At 36.7% G+C, this 15,056-nt stretch overlaps 1 protein-coding gene across 3 annotated transcripts in view; it reads left to right on the top strand.

The window, feature by feature from the left end:
* plxna4 (plexin A4) overlaps positions 1-15,056 on the top strand; it is a 341,756-nt gene that overhangs the window by 294,741 nt on the left and 31,959 nt on the right. For all 3 annotated transcript variants that reach the window (XM_015352424.2, XM_069192541.1, XM_069192542.1), the window contains 5 exons: positions 942-1,101; positions 3,570-3,673; positions 6,593-6,692; positions 9,544-9,734; positions 13,257-13,426. In XM_015352424.2, the coding sequence (XP_015207910.2) occupies positions 942-1,101; positions 3,570-3,673; positions 6,593-6,692; positions 9,544-9,734; positions 13,257-13,426 (725 nt within the window). The remainder of the gene's footprint in view (positions 1-941; positions 1,102-3,569; positions 3,674-6,592; positions 6,693-9,543; positions 9,735-13,256; positions 13,427-15,056) is intronic.

The following is a 15,056-nucleotide window of genomic DNA, read 5'->3' as shown; positions in this document are numbered from 1 at the left end:
CATACATATATGAAGTGTATGGAGAACATTGAAAAAACAAGACAAAATATCCTAATTGAACTTTAGTTTATGAAATGTATGAACTGCAGTCTGGTTGAACAAAATAAGGGCGACATGACGATGCCGAGGTTAGAATGGCTGCCTTGCAGTGCTGGGGCCCTGGATTCAATTCTGGACCTGGGGTACTATCTGTGTGGACTTTGTATGTTCTCCCCATGTTTGCGTAGCTTTTCACCGGGTGCTCTGGTTTCCCACGACAGACCAAAGACGTACTGGTAGGCTAATTGGCTTCTAGGAAAACTGGCTTACGTGTGAGTGTTTGCGTGTTTGTGCCTGTATGTGCCTTGCGATGGAGAGGCATCCCCTCCAGGACGTATCCCACCTTGCACCTGCTGCTTGCCTGGATAGGCTTTGGGTCCCCATGTGATGAAGCGGTTAGAAAATGAACAAAGTAACAAAAAGGCAATATCCTTCATTTGCATTTAACTCACGTTTTGTCCATTACTTAGATCATTATCAGACAATTAATAAGAAGTCTGTGTCTTCATTTTGTTCCTTCATTTATTTCAAGTATTACAAACAAAGCAATGAACACATACTAGATAGTAAAACTCTTATGATTGGTTAAGTATTGTGTCAAATCATCCCCTACCCACTGGGAAAATTAGTCTAGATCCATTTCACTGTGCCTTGTACCTCAGCTTTTCATAATTGAGTGGTGTTCATCCTTTGGGGTTACAACATTTTCTCTCAACTTCAATTATCAATGTTGAGAATGATCAAACTTGAGAAAAGTTTGTTAGAACATCTGACTGTCTGAATGTGAGAGTAAGATCCAGGCCTGAACCTCTCCTGGGTTATGCTTGGCTTACTGATATGAGGAGTTATTTTTTGTGTTGAGGCTGAACTGATACTCTATGATTTTTTACTGTATCCCACAGATATTGAACTGTCTAAACCCTGATAATGAGAAGAGTCCGGAGATCCCAGTGAAAGTCCTGAACTGCGACACTATTACCCAAGTCAAAGAGAAGATTCTTGATGCGATTTACAAGAATGTTCCCTATTCACATAGGCCAAAAGCTTCAGACATGGACCTAGGTAAAAAGTTTAAAAACCTTTCATTAAAATTGTCTCCAGTTCATTATGTGATGTCATCAAATCGAATTGGTTTTTATCTTTGATTATGTTATCCTGATTTTATCCACTCCAAGAAACCTGAATTTAACTGAAATGCGACTAGGTGTTACCTTATTAAAATGTGATGACAATAGACTATTAATGTTTCCTAATTTTATGACAATCTGAGAGTTCAGAAGATGGAATATTTGAATGAAAAGGTTTGTAGCAAAATGATAACAAAACATGCCTTTGATGCATTGTATTTTGAGCCTATTAATACTGTACATGTTGGTACAAGTTAGAACCTTGTGGAGACTTGTTCTGTCTTTTCGTTGTTTCAGTAAGATCTGTTGAGGAAAATTAATACATTTCATTGCCTAGGTTAAATTTATGTGTCTTGAATACAGAAATATGGAACCATTTCTGTAGCCACAAAGATAAAAAAAACATTACCCACAGGGGACTAAAAAAAAGCTAACCTTTTGAAGAACACCACTTTCAGAAGCCAGTAAAATCACAGCAGGGAGTGGGAAAATGTGTATTAACCCAAGACATCTAACCTCATCCAAGTATTCAGGACAACTTAGAAGACTGTTTTTATGTTTTAAGTAAAGAATCGGTTCTTTTTTTACAGATATTGGTGCATTATCCATAACTGAATTTACCATTTAAATGAATACATACAATTTATGCATATAGTACAGTTTTAAAACAGAATTTGAAACTCATTACAATTATATCTATACTTCTGAAGAGATTAAAGTTTTTGATAGGTGGGTTTTTTAGACTAATAAATCAAGTGTGCTTTTTTACAATAGTGGTTTCGATAATAACATTTATACCACTATACAGAGTTTTGATAGGCTTTCCATCGGGAGCACCTTATAGATAAGTGAAGTAATTGTTTTAGCTTTGACAGTTGTGTTATAAAATTGTTTTATAGGCCCCTAGCTATGTGCTGTTTTATTATTGAGAATTGTTTTGTCTGGAATAATGTCTGCAGTTGCAGCCCTAAAGGTTTAGGATTTGTGTAGAGTAAGACAAAATAAACAATATAATACTTTGCTCTATGAGAGGGATCTTTGCATTCAATAAATGGAGCTCCAGTCTCCAGAGTTCAAATTCAATACAGGTCCAGATTGCAAGGGCAGATAAGGATAATGGGATTTTACCAACTTCTATCTTCCAGGCAGTCATGGAACAAATTGGATTGGAGTGTTTCTGTCCTTTGTTTTTATTCTTTAGTGAAATCTCAGAGGTGTGATGAGAGGGGACAGTAGGTGAGGGCAATGCCAGTGATTTTCACTTTCTGATATCACACTGAATACCAGGGTCACCTTTCCTGTAGGAATATTCAGTCATTGTTATCTCTTCCAAATCACACCCTGCTCCTGATATCACAGTTTAATATACCTGAGATTACAACTTTGTAATGTGAAAAAAGTGTGTCTTAATGTGTGATTTTCGTTTTTTTTGGAAGAGATCTCTGTGCACTTGGATTTTTCTTCATATCTGTTTTACACTTTGTCGTAAAGTGAGCTGCACTGATGGAACATTATTCAATTCATTGGAGTAATCTTGATCATCAGTTGTAAAAGCACAAGATAATCTTCAGTCCTGACAGTGCTCTTATAGACCTAATTTGACATGCTGATACATAACCCACCTAAGTGCTACATGGATATGGCATTTTAACTGCAAAGATTGAAGGTCTGCATGACAGTGGATAGTTAGCACACTCTTCTTACCTCTGTAATCTGTCACCAGCACAAAATTAGCCTTGTATTAATTGCTAAACAGACACATTTTTGTTATGGATTTTTAAACCACCTCTTTGTGTTCATTCTGCATCATATGTGACAGATAACACCAATATTTTAATTTTTCAATTATTTGTTCAATGTGAATTTCACAATTTGTTTCCATTTTCAATCAGTTTTTAATTTTCTTATGCTTGACTCAAGTTGCTCCTTCAAGGGCTGTTTCAAAAGTATGAATTTAGCCCTTCATGCTAGAACGTCGTTTAAGTCCTATAAAGCATGTGAATGTAAGTTTGCGTCTTTTTAACATGAGTGTATGTTTACCCTTTAATAAACCACAGCCCTTACAGAGATTCACAGCTCTTCATTTTAAGCAAAGTTAAATTGTCAAAAGATGGTACACAAGCTTGTACCACCTTCTGACAGTCATTGTGTAATATGTTCGCTGGGCAAGTAAAAAAAAAAATGTGTCTCTCTTTTGAAAACTACCAGCAGCTTCCAAGATGGCATTTCTGATTAGACAAACATCTAAATATGATCTCGCCAAATAGAAGGGCGATACTTGATTTTCCTGTATTTCATAACATTTTTTCAATCTGGAAGAAAATAGGACCAGTAGTTTCATCTTCTACAGTACCTGCAGTTTTCAACCTGTATTACTCAAAAGTTTGAATGTTTTCCACACAGAGTGGCGCCAAGGAAGGGGATCGCGGCTTATTCTCCAAGATGAAGATGTGACTACTAAGATTGAGAATGACTGGAAGAGGCTGAATATGTTGGCACATTATCAGGTGAGCCCAGCTGTCTGAGAAACAGACCATAGGCTACTATCTGTAGCCTGTCTTAGAAGCACTCACTCTTTTTCACCTGATATCATTTGTAACCTCTAGTGTCTGAGATGCACTGTTTTTACTTGTTTCAGTAATCCATTGATCCCCATGGTTGGTGTTGTCTGTTGTCTGTGTTCATGTGTGTTTCTGTTTTAACAAGTCCTTTCAAAAGTAATATCGAAAAAAAATAGTTACTGGTCAAGGTATATTCTTTACCTGAGATATTTAGTAGGCTGTGATATATTTTTTCTGAACGCAAGATAATTTTAGAAATTATTAAAAGTCTATTGATTCAAAACATTGAGCGAGTTCTGAGGGCAAAGCTCTCAATTCAAATCACAGCTTATACCACCTTCTGAGAGTCAGTACGACTAAAAGAAACCAAATCCGCGTAGACTTCTCTTTCGGTATTCTTGGCATCATTACGTTAAATAGTTACTCATAGGTTTTTGAGTGTCAGTACCCTATTTATTTGATGCTCCTGTATTTGAAAGTGAGCATCAGTCTATTTTAATTATTATAACAAATATAAATAATGACCATTCATAACAGAAGCCTATTTGTCTTATTTTGAAAATTATGTTTATGTTTATTTAGAGATTACAGGGGAACAATGACTAAATATCTTTTGAAGTTCACTTGCTTTAACACATAACACTACTATTAATGCATCTTTTGTTAATTAAAATTGTGTATGAGAAGAACAGGATATTTTATTGCACGAGAAGATTGTGTAATCATCCAAGGAAACACTGAAGAGAACACTCGCAAGAGTTGAGTGTATGACTTTAAGCATTCATAAATCACCAAAAAAAGGTGATGGAGTTTAGTCTAAGCTAGAAATCCACCTTTATCCAAGTACCTTTTCTAGGGCTTCACTTGTGCTTTTGTGTGCCCTCCAAAGTCTTACCTCATAACCCTGTGACATTTTAATAGATTTTGCAGCTCCAAAGCTTCCAGAAGCATTTAAAGAAGGGAAATGAATGATAGGGACCAGCAAGTTAACAGGACAGAGGAGAGCTGATAAACAAAGTAAATTAAGGCAGAGAGATGACCAAAGCATAGGAGGCCAAACACACTGTCAGACTGTCAGACAGTAAGATAAGACTGACTTGTCATTCAGGTGTCAATCAGCCACAACTCCTCACACACCATCGGCATTGTCCATTCTGGAATCACATCCAATCAGACTCTGATAAAAATCTCCTGCTGTTCATTAACGTGCAAATAATTTGGCAGATAAGCCGTTGCCCTCTAAATGAGAGGTTTGACTGGGGGTCCACACTGGTGCTAAATTAAATGTCATGCTGTTGACTGTCAGTGTGGAGGAGGGAAGGAAAAACGGATTAGAAGTTGATTGGAATCGGAGATGAGATAATGAAGACAGAAGTTAATTCTTTTCAGCCAGGGAGGGCGAGTTATCCTTGACAAAAAGCTATCAACAACTCAAAGCCTGTTAGAACATTTGAACAGCATTGCAAGATGATGGATTTTGAGAGCTTTATTTTTTTCTATTGTATTTTGAAATGTTCCACTGAGAATATTGCACGTTATACCTCACAGTATTGTACTTATACTGTATTGTATCACACTTAAAAATAAGTCGATACGTGAAAAATAAATACCATACAATTATTGTGTGGTTAGGTTTTGTGCTGTTATGTACTGTGGTTATCAATAATAAATGTGAAATAAAGATGTAAGCTGTTCCTTTTGAACATACAGTATAGGTGTCCGGAACTTAACTCCATTTGTATTTCTTTGGTTGTTTTTAGCTGAAGTTTCTGAATTCTTTTTATTTTGTACTATGAAGTTTTCTATAGCATGTCGTATAAGAAGGATCTGGATTGTTATTTGGATTTCATGACCCACTCAAGAAATTAATTTAAGTTTAAGAAATGGTGGTCTGCCAAACCTAATCAGACTTTTCCACACAACAAATCAAGGCCTTTGGAGTCCCTGTCACTAGCTCATAATTTGTAAATTAAATGTTTAATTTTCTGCTGGGAACAATTAGACCTTAGCCTTAAGGAACATTCTGACATCTGCTGAGCCAAAGTGTTTTTCCTCTTCTATATATAATTCTGCTCTTCTATTTAATTAAATATTTCCTAATCCATGTCATCTCGGGCTTACATTTCCTCCAGGAACTTCTACTCCTCTCTCCTTCCTTCAGTTTATTCCTGTGCAGGGGCAATCTCTGCAACTCTGAATGCAGCATACCTATCTCAAGGATCAGCTCAATTAATTTTATAACTAGAGGGAAGCTTTAACAGAAATGATCATCTTATGCAAACCAATTGAGTTAATATGGGGACCCATTTGTTTGGAAAACAGAATCATTCGTCTACTAATTGAACACATTTTGTTCCATTCATTTATTTCAGTGCTTAACATCAGTGATATTTTTGTCATTGAGAACTTTAGCCAAGTTCTTTTCTACTGTAGCATTATCTTTTAAGGCAATAGTTGAACCTAGGAATAAACCTAGAATAGGAATATAAAAGATGTAGTGTTTTATGAGAACATTACCAAAGGAAAAGTCAATAGCATAGTTAATTCATTTGATTTTTATACAGATATAATACAGCAATTTATAAGCAGTGAAATAGAGTATTCTTATTGTTGTAGAAGGATTTTATAAAACAATCCATATAAAATAATATTAGATAAATACATGTTATATACTGTATACAGTACATACATCTGCAGTGAACTGGCATCCCATCCAGAGTATATCCTGTCTTGCGTCTTTTGCTTGCCAGGATAGGTTAGAAAATGGACAGATGGATATATATACATTTAAATATGTAATAAGAAGCTAATACTTTTAATATTGGTGTTGGTGTTTTTTCATGTATCTTGTCCCTCTATCTGCAGGTGCCAGATAACTCAGTGGTGGCCCTTGTTCCCAAGCAAGTTATGGCCTACAATTCAGTTAACAACTCCACCGTCTCCAGAACCTCAGCCAGCAAATATGGTACTACTGCATTTTCCCTTTCCTTGTTTTTCTGCTCTATCTGATTCTCCTACAGAGCAGGTGGAAAAGCTGTGGAAGGAGTCATTACAAAGGAATCTGAAGATGAGACCAGATTTGCGACTGTAGGGCAATGGTGCCCTTCAGATACAAGCGCAGGGATTGAAGGGCAGCTGCCAGGCAGCAAATGAGAGCAGTAGGAACTGCAACAATAACACTGCAGGGAGAGATACGGTCACTGCCTGTGCCAGCAGCCCTCACATTTCCAATTAGCTAATGCCAGTGTTTCCTCATAACTCTAGCCATACATCTGTCTCACCAGCTTTGCTGAGCCCATAATGCTGCCACTTTGCAGGAGTGTAATCTTGTTTTTGTAGGGAAGCCCAAACATAAAGACAAACACAAAGACAAAACAGAAAATCATTGTAAGTTGAAAACCAAAATATGCTACTGTATTTGATGTTAAGTATTCCCCCACCACCAGCAGGAGTACTGTCTACCTGAGAAGCATTCATCTTCCTGCATGAAGAATTGCAAAATAAGGAATTTTGCAGTATACCAAAAGTCAACATCACGTTTCTGCTGCTAAATAAAAATGTACAGTATTGGAAACATAGAAACCAACACATCACACTTCCTATTAAATAATAAACTGCAAAACTGATACTGTGGACAGGTATTGGTTGCCACCAGGCCTTTTTTATGTCAACCTTATTTCTTCTGTTGGGTTTAAACTATGTGTTTTTCCCATGTATTTTGTTTTTGCTTTCTTACATATTTCTTATTCATAAACGGTCACATACTTTCGTCCTTATGTGCACCGCCATGATGGAAATCACTAAACACGTTGTAAAACAGAAAATATCTAGAAATCTCTAGCTCCTGCCTGTGGACTCTGCACATTGGAGTTAAAACTCAGTTCGCCTCTTGTACAGGGAAATAACGCAGGCAAATGTAGAATAATCACTTTCACTGTACACCTTCAGCATGACCGTCCAAAAGGAAATTGTATGAAGCTTACATTCTAATATTTCAGAAATCTTGAAACACAGAAACAAATGAAAATTGATTTTTAGTATATACTCAAGATGAAAATACAGTACTTTGAGGAATCCTTCATAAGTACAGTATAACCCCAAATTAGAGTGCCTAAGGAATTGCTGGTCTACATATACAATAAATTGTCTTACACATCAAACCCACTTGAGAAGCATTAGAACATACACTACCGCACCTGAGATAATTAAGTATGACTATACAGTAACTGTACTTCTTTAGCTTATAGCATTTAAGGTGTGATATAAGCACAGGTGGAGAACCGTGAACCCGTAAACGATAGCACCATGGTTTTAATTAAAGACATTGTATAATACTTTATCATTATCAGTTATCACTATCTTGAGCTGAAAAATATTTTGAGGTGAGCAAGGAAGTTTGCTTCAGATTAAGAAAAAAACAAGAGCATAGGTTAATTATCTGGTAAAAAAAATGTTAGAAATAATTTGACATATAGAACTTCATTGAAATCACTGATACTCTTGTTCGCATATTGTAGATCCCTTGGGTCTCCTGTTTTTCACTCCATCTGAGTTCTAAATGACTTGAATTAACTATCATCTTGGTCAATGTTAATTAACACTTTGAGAGATTTTAACAATCAAGAATATTAAAGATCCCTTTAAAACGCGATTTATAGTAATTAATGTGCTACAGAGACGTATGTATGTAATGAATGTAACAACATTGTCGGAATGTATTTGACACTCACTCTGAACCCATGTGGCAAAGCGTTTTCTGCATAATTTTAAGGCTGTATCAGCATGAATCCCCATCAAGTCTGTGTGTCATGTTTCATGCTTACAATGTTTACCATGACCCACAGGTCATGTTATGATGTCCCATGACAGGATAACAAGGAGAGAATAGAATAGAATCTTGCTTTTATGCTGTAGGTCATTCCTAGAATGGAACAGAAGCCCATCCATCACTCTAATATGAATCACGTCATTTAATTGTACATGTGATCAAATTAAATAGGACTGAAGTCGATTAACCAAGATCAAAGGAACTATGCCCACAAACCCTTTTTTGCCTAAAATGCACCAAACAATATTAACTGTTTTGCTTCATCATAAAATGAATTTGATCCAAAGGCAAACCACACATCACTGCATTTTCTTTGGAATAAACTTCAAACATAAACCTCTATGAAACAGAGATGTGGTTTTCTACTTTGAACTCATGTACAGTACAATGTAAAAAAAAAACGATAGTGTTAATACATCTTAAAAAACTGGCCTCCTTTCTTAATCAAAACTACAACAAAAAAAATGTCAAATAGTATTTCACTAGGGACATCAGTCTTATGGAGTTTTTCTTCTGTGGACGGTTCCACTTGACAAACCTTGTCAGGCACAATTACTCTGTCATGAAGAAATACGACACACTCAATAACCTGCTGTATGAGCACACACCATGTTTCCTGCACTATTTCCCCATCACTTCCAGTGCCCAAGGTTGGGTTCAGAAAATCCATTTAGAATATCAATCACAGAAGTTTTACAGTAATTGTGACTTCTGCTTCTCTCTTTCGTATGCAGTTTTCTTTTTATTTCTTATGAGATTCCTTTTCAAAATGCCATATTGATAAATTCATCCTGAATGTTTTAATGTCAGTTTTCTTTCTGTATAATGCACATATTTTCATTTTTAATTGAACACCCTTTAGGATGTCAAAATAAGTGTAAGTTTCATTTTCCGGACTCTGGAAATGTCAAGTTGGTAAAGTTTACTGTTTGTTTTTTTCCACTATTGCATTTTTACATCTTATTCCTTTTTCTGCTTCATCAAACAGAAAACATGATTCGGTACACTGGAAGTCCAGACAGTCTGCGCTCCCGCACTCCAATGATTACCCCTGACCTTGAGAGTGGGGTCAAAGTGTGGCACTTGGTCAAGAACCACGAACATGGGGATCAAAAGGAAGGCGACAGAGGCAGCAAGATGGTATCAGAGATATATCTGACTCGGTTGTTAGCCACCAAGGTGAGTTTAACCACATCTTAAACTACCAAGGATAATAAATGCTCTTTCTGTAAAAAAAATCAAATTATGGAAATTCAGTTGACTATATTTTATATAAATAATTCTACTAAACCTGCTGTTTTTCATCAATTCATTCTTAAGCTGACAGAAGAATCTGGAAACGTATTTATTTTAGTAGTAAAATACTAAAAAGTAGAAAACAAATTCATATAGGGTTCCACTACTCAGCTTTTAATTTACTAATTTGGTTTATCAGTGCAGTAGATTTAGTTTGGCAAGACTCTTTAAATGCAACCAGAAGAAAGACAAAGCAGAAGAAAAGTAAGTGGGGTAAAGTATCTTACAATGTACTGGCATATAGTGAGGGAGTGTAACTGACCAGCCGTTTCCCAGAGCTGTCTGTGTCAGATTGATCTAGGGTTGTGCAGTTCACAGCTCATTTAGATAGAAAATAAGTGTAATAATATTTCTCTCTATAAATAGGGAATGAACACAAGCCTAATAGTGGTTGTCTCAGACTAGACATGCTGACAACAGTCTGAGGGTTATGTTTAGACTATAGAGAAAGGCTTAGATTTCCCTTAGGCTTGAAGAGAGAAACAGGTTTGCTTTTCTGTATGCATTAGGTTAGTATGGAGAAGTACAGTACACTCTCAGATAAGGTTAAAGGTGTATAAAGGGCGAAACTGTTTCAGACAGCTGGCCCGTCATGATGGTTACAACTACAGAAGAGTCCAAAGGCTTATGAACCGTGTCGGGATGGGATGGTTTAATTAGATTTGGATTGGTCTTGTCTTGATACCCCACAGAATTATTAACTTTTCATTACAGCAAGTTGCATGTAAGGACCATGATAACAGGAGATTAATGTGCATGGAACATCCAACCCAATGCTAGCACTTAAGCACTTGCCACAGGTAACAAGTGCATCATTTATTGGATAGGTGTCAGGAAAACAAACACAAACAGTCTTAAGGTACAACAAGTGCTCCTTGTATTTAAAGCGCATGGAAATAAGCAAACACAACGAAAACAAAGGCCTCACTCATCTTTGAACTATAGTTTACTTCTTGTGTCCCTCTCTATAACTTTTTGGGCAGCTAAAATGCTTACTTGCTTCAAAACAGACTTTTCCAAACTGAAATACTAACAAGAATGCAGGTCACAAAGACTTAACAGTTTCACACAAGAATCTTCTACAGACCCACAAAGGGACTGTGCACTGTCACACAAGGTTTCTCTCTCATGCTGCTCTTTTTGTTTTATTGCTTCTTTGCAAGTATCTTCTAACAACTGGTCAGGTAACTGAGTGCAGGAGCACATTTCCCACTGTTTTCTGGGAAATGTGGTGGAGGCAAGGTCTGCCATCTTTCCTTATACTGCTGTTCTCACACAGAGATATTACTGATATGATAATACTGTATCCCAACATCGTTTTCAAAATTTACAGTTTCAGTCCCCAAATGGAATACTTTTTTTATCCCTGAAAGTGTATAATACATTTAATTCTGTTAATAATGGAGATCTTATAAAAGAGAATCCTGTCTAAGGAATATGAGCCCATGCAAGTGAGTTGGTTACTTGGCAGTCATTTTTCTGGGTTTACATGTCTTAGTGACACAAATTTGGAGTGTGGAGATGCGGAGGGAAATTACAAAGGAGTCTAGAAAGTGACATATAATTAAAAAAGAGGCTTCCCGCATTACACATGAGTCATTTCCAAGTGATTACACAGCCCAGAATGTTGTCACTTTTAGAGATAGATTGTTTTAGTTAAATCACCAGTTTATCTTCCAGAATATCTCTTCATGAAAAATGATTGCCCTGACAGCAGTGTAATTTACTACTTTTGGCTTTCACCCCACCAATAAATAGTCAGGACTGCTGTTTACGTTGACATCTTCCGTATTACACCCATCAGTGTCATTTTGCAGGAGGGCAATTTTTTACCCGTGAATTGATTAGGCTGACATGTCTGAAGCTCTGTTTTATGTGTATAGAAGCAGTTAATTCATTTGGGTAAATGACCGGGCTTATTTACAAGGCTTTAATAGCTTTTTACTATAGGGAAACTGGTCTAGTTTGCCCAACCAGGCTATGAAACCTGTCAGGAATTTTTATTAATATCATCACTGCCCCAAGCAGCTGCTGAAAAGAGAGAGGTGATATATAAATATATATTCGTTTCTTCATAGGCAAAGATAAGCTGTCAGAAATCTGGGACACCCTAGAATTATTGTGATTGTCAGCTAACAGGATTTTGTTCTTTTGCCATTTGAATGGAATACAATTTTATTTGCAGTGCTGTGAACTTCATGTGGTAGTGTTAGACAGCTTGCTCGATATGTGACTGCTTTGCAGTGAAATCTATAATTTGTTTCATTACAAGTGGATTAGATTTTCCCTTTAACTCAACAATATTAAATAAAATTATGATCAGTGGAATGGTATTGGAATTAAACCTAGCACACAAGAGGCTTACAAGATATTTTCCATGCTCACTGCTATTATTAAATGTTAACTGTGTAACACTTTCTTGTTCACCTAGAAATTGCTCTAGTGCTTGTGTCATTCAACAAGGGATGTGCTAAATGAGATATAGCTCCTCGTTTTTATATCTGTAAGGATTTATGATTTAAGTAGAAACATACCTTTCTCTTTTAAATTTATTAATGATTTTATCTGCTACAAAACGCCTACATTTATAACCAACAGATACAGCACTTCCATCTCTTTCATGTGCACCATTATGAATGACCAGGCACGAGATGGTGCTTTGTAATTGATTGGCCTTGGCAGTACTGCAGTAATCCCCTTTGATGTCATTGAACGTCTCGCAACAAATTCTTACCTTCTTCTCACACAGTAGGGAATCCCTCCCATACTGTACCCCTTTGCACTCAGAAGTGATCTGCTGCCATACTCGATCAAGATCTGTTCTCTTGGGAAGAACACAGTCACCCATACAGAGAAGGGTTTCAAGCTCACAGCAGCTTGGATATAGAGAGAGTCAACAGAAACTCACTTTATGTTTTCAAATGCCAAACCTCATAACAGCAATTACTCCCTGTTTTATTCAAGCAGCTGGGTGAATTCAGTTGTAAAGTAACAGATCAGTAAGTGGATGCAGGCAACACAGGCCATATCCCAGAACTGTAGCACAGCACTGTGGAAGGTAGAGTGTGCAGTATAATCAGGTTCATTCTCCAGTTGTGGGGACCATCTGGTTTAAGAGAAGTAGGTCATAGCTCTCATCCTGCACACATAAAAAAATAAGAACGGTAACTTCCAAACATAGCTTAACCATTCTAGAATTTGGGAAATACTTGCTAAACCATTCTAGAATTTTTGTACACACAGGTGCATATCTGCGACACTGAAAAAATAAAATACACGTTTGAGATATGGGTCTTTGAAAATATTCACCACACAGCAGTGTTTTGGCACAGTTCAACACCAGAGATGGCTAAACATCAGAGTTGAGATTAAAATGTGCACACCTTGTTTATGATTTGTCCACAGGGTACCTTACAAAAGTTCGTTGATGATCTCTTTGAGACAATATTCAGCACAGCACACAGAGGGAGTGCTCTTCCCCTCGCCATCAAATACATGTTTGATTTCCTAGATGAGCAGGCGGACAAGCACAGTATCCATGACCCTCATGTCCGGCACACGTGGAAAAGCAACTGGTAAGTTTTCCCTCCTCAAATATTCATCCTGTTGTGCTTTTTATTTTGTATCATCCTTTTTTTCTAATGTCATAAGAATTTCTTTGAGTTCTAAGGTAAAGGTAGGTTTTAGAGAGACAAGAACATAAGAACATCCAGCCATTTCTTGAAAACAACGAGTTTCAGCTTCAGCAAAATGGTTGGGTAGCTTGTTCCCTTTGACCTTAACCGTCTGAGTAAAGAAGTGTCTCCTGTTCTCGGTTTAAAATACAATTCCATGTTGTTTCTGCTTCTGTCCTCTGTTTCTTGTTTTATTGTTCATTCTCAAGACGTCTACTAGGTTGACTTCTTCAGAATGAACAGAGAATACTTGGATCAGGTCTCTTCATTGTCCTCTGTTGCTCATACTTTTCTCTGGATGTATTCCTGGACAGGACATTAACTATACTGTGATGACCAGAATTGTACATACAATATTATTCTAAAGGTGGTTTTAATGGTGTATTATACTGTATAACTTCACATAACATTCCTAGATTGTAATCATTTAACATCATTTGCCAGGTGTTGCCTTGAATTTTATCTACTTGCTTTTAAATTTCTTCTGCTTATACGGTGTTTGCTAATCCCCTGTTTTTGGTATAATCTGCAAACTAGACTAGACTAACTGTAGCAGAATCTGGATCATTGATATGCATTGTGAAGACCAGTGATCCAGGTACATTTCCCTGTAGAACTCCACTGATAACATCATACCAAAGTGAGAGTTCACCCTTTATCTGTACTCCCTATCTTCTATTTATTAACCAAATCTCAATCAAAACATGTGTTTCCTGAATAAATTAAGTCAATTACATTTTTATAAAGTCAATTCAGTTCTGTTCTCTAGGGTCAATTATACAAATTGATGATGTTCAACCTATTTTGAGCAGTGGCTGACAGATGTTTCGTCTTGGTCAGATGTTTGCTTCCTAAAAGATCCTATCCATCTGTCTTACTGTGATATACAGTAAGTGTTTGAAGTTTATAGTCAAAATGAACACTACTAGGTTAGGGTTACAGCAAAACACTTAAGCAAGTAGTTGAAGATGAAAAAAAGAAAAGCTTAACTAGAACTATAGCAGAAATCAAACTGATAAAATTGTCGGTGAAAACACCAACAGCTTCAGTTTTTTGTTCACCTAAATCAGCTTGCAGAGGGCAGAAGACAGAGGAATTACAAAGCTTACACTGCAAAGTCTAAACTAGTCTCTCATCAGCACCAAGAACAGAAAAGCCAGGTGAAAATTGGCTTGGAAGTATGAGCCAGGAAAGTTTTAGATCAAAGTTTTATTCACAGAAGAGACCATAAACACAAACCTTTAGCTGTGTGATTGAAAGGTCAAAGCATGGAGGAAAAACAGGAATTGTAGATGCTCCAAAGAAAAGCACTTTATCTGTGCAGTATGTTGAAGTTACTGTCATACCTGGACATGAGTGGCCATCTTTAGAACAGGCTTATTTATTTGTGCTGATGTAACTGATGATGACAGCAGTAGATTGAATTAAGTTTACAGAAACATTTTATGTATGTTATTTATAAGAGGATCCCATATATGACAGGTCCCAGAATACACAGTACAAACTTTACAGGGAAGGAGTTGTTAAAGTA

Source organism: Lepisosteus oculatus, chromosome 7 (assembly GCF_040954835.1).
Source record: "Lepisosteus oculatus isolate fLepOcu1 chromosome 7, fLepOcu1.hap2, whole genome shotgun sequence".
In the NCBI taxonomy this organism is placed as follows: Eukaryota; Metazoa; Chordata; class Actinopteri; order Semionotiformes; family Lepisosteidae; genus Lepisosteus; species Lepisosteus oculatus.
This window is presented reverse-complemented; position numbering and strand designations above follow the sequence as displayed.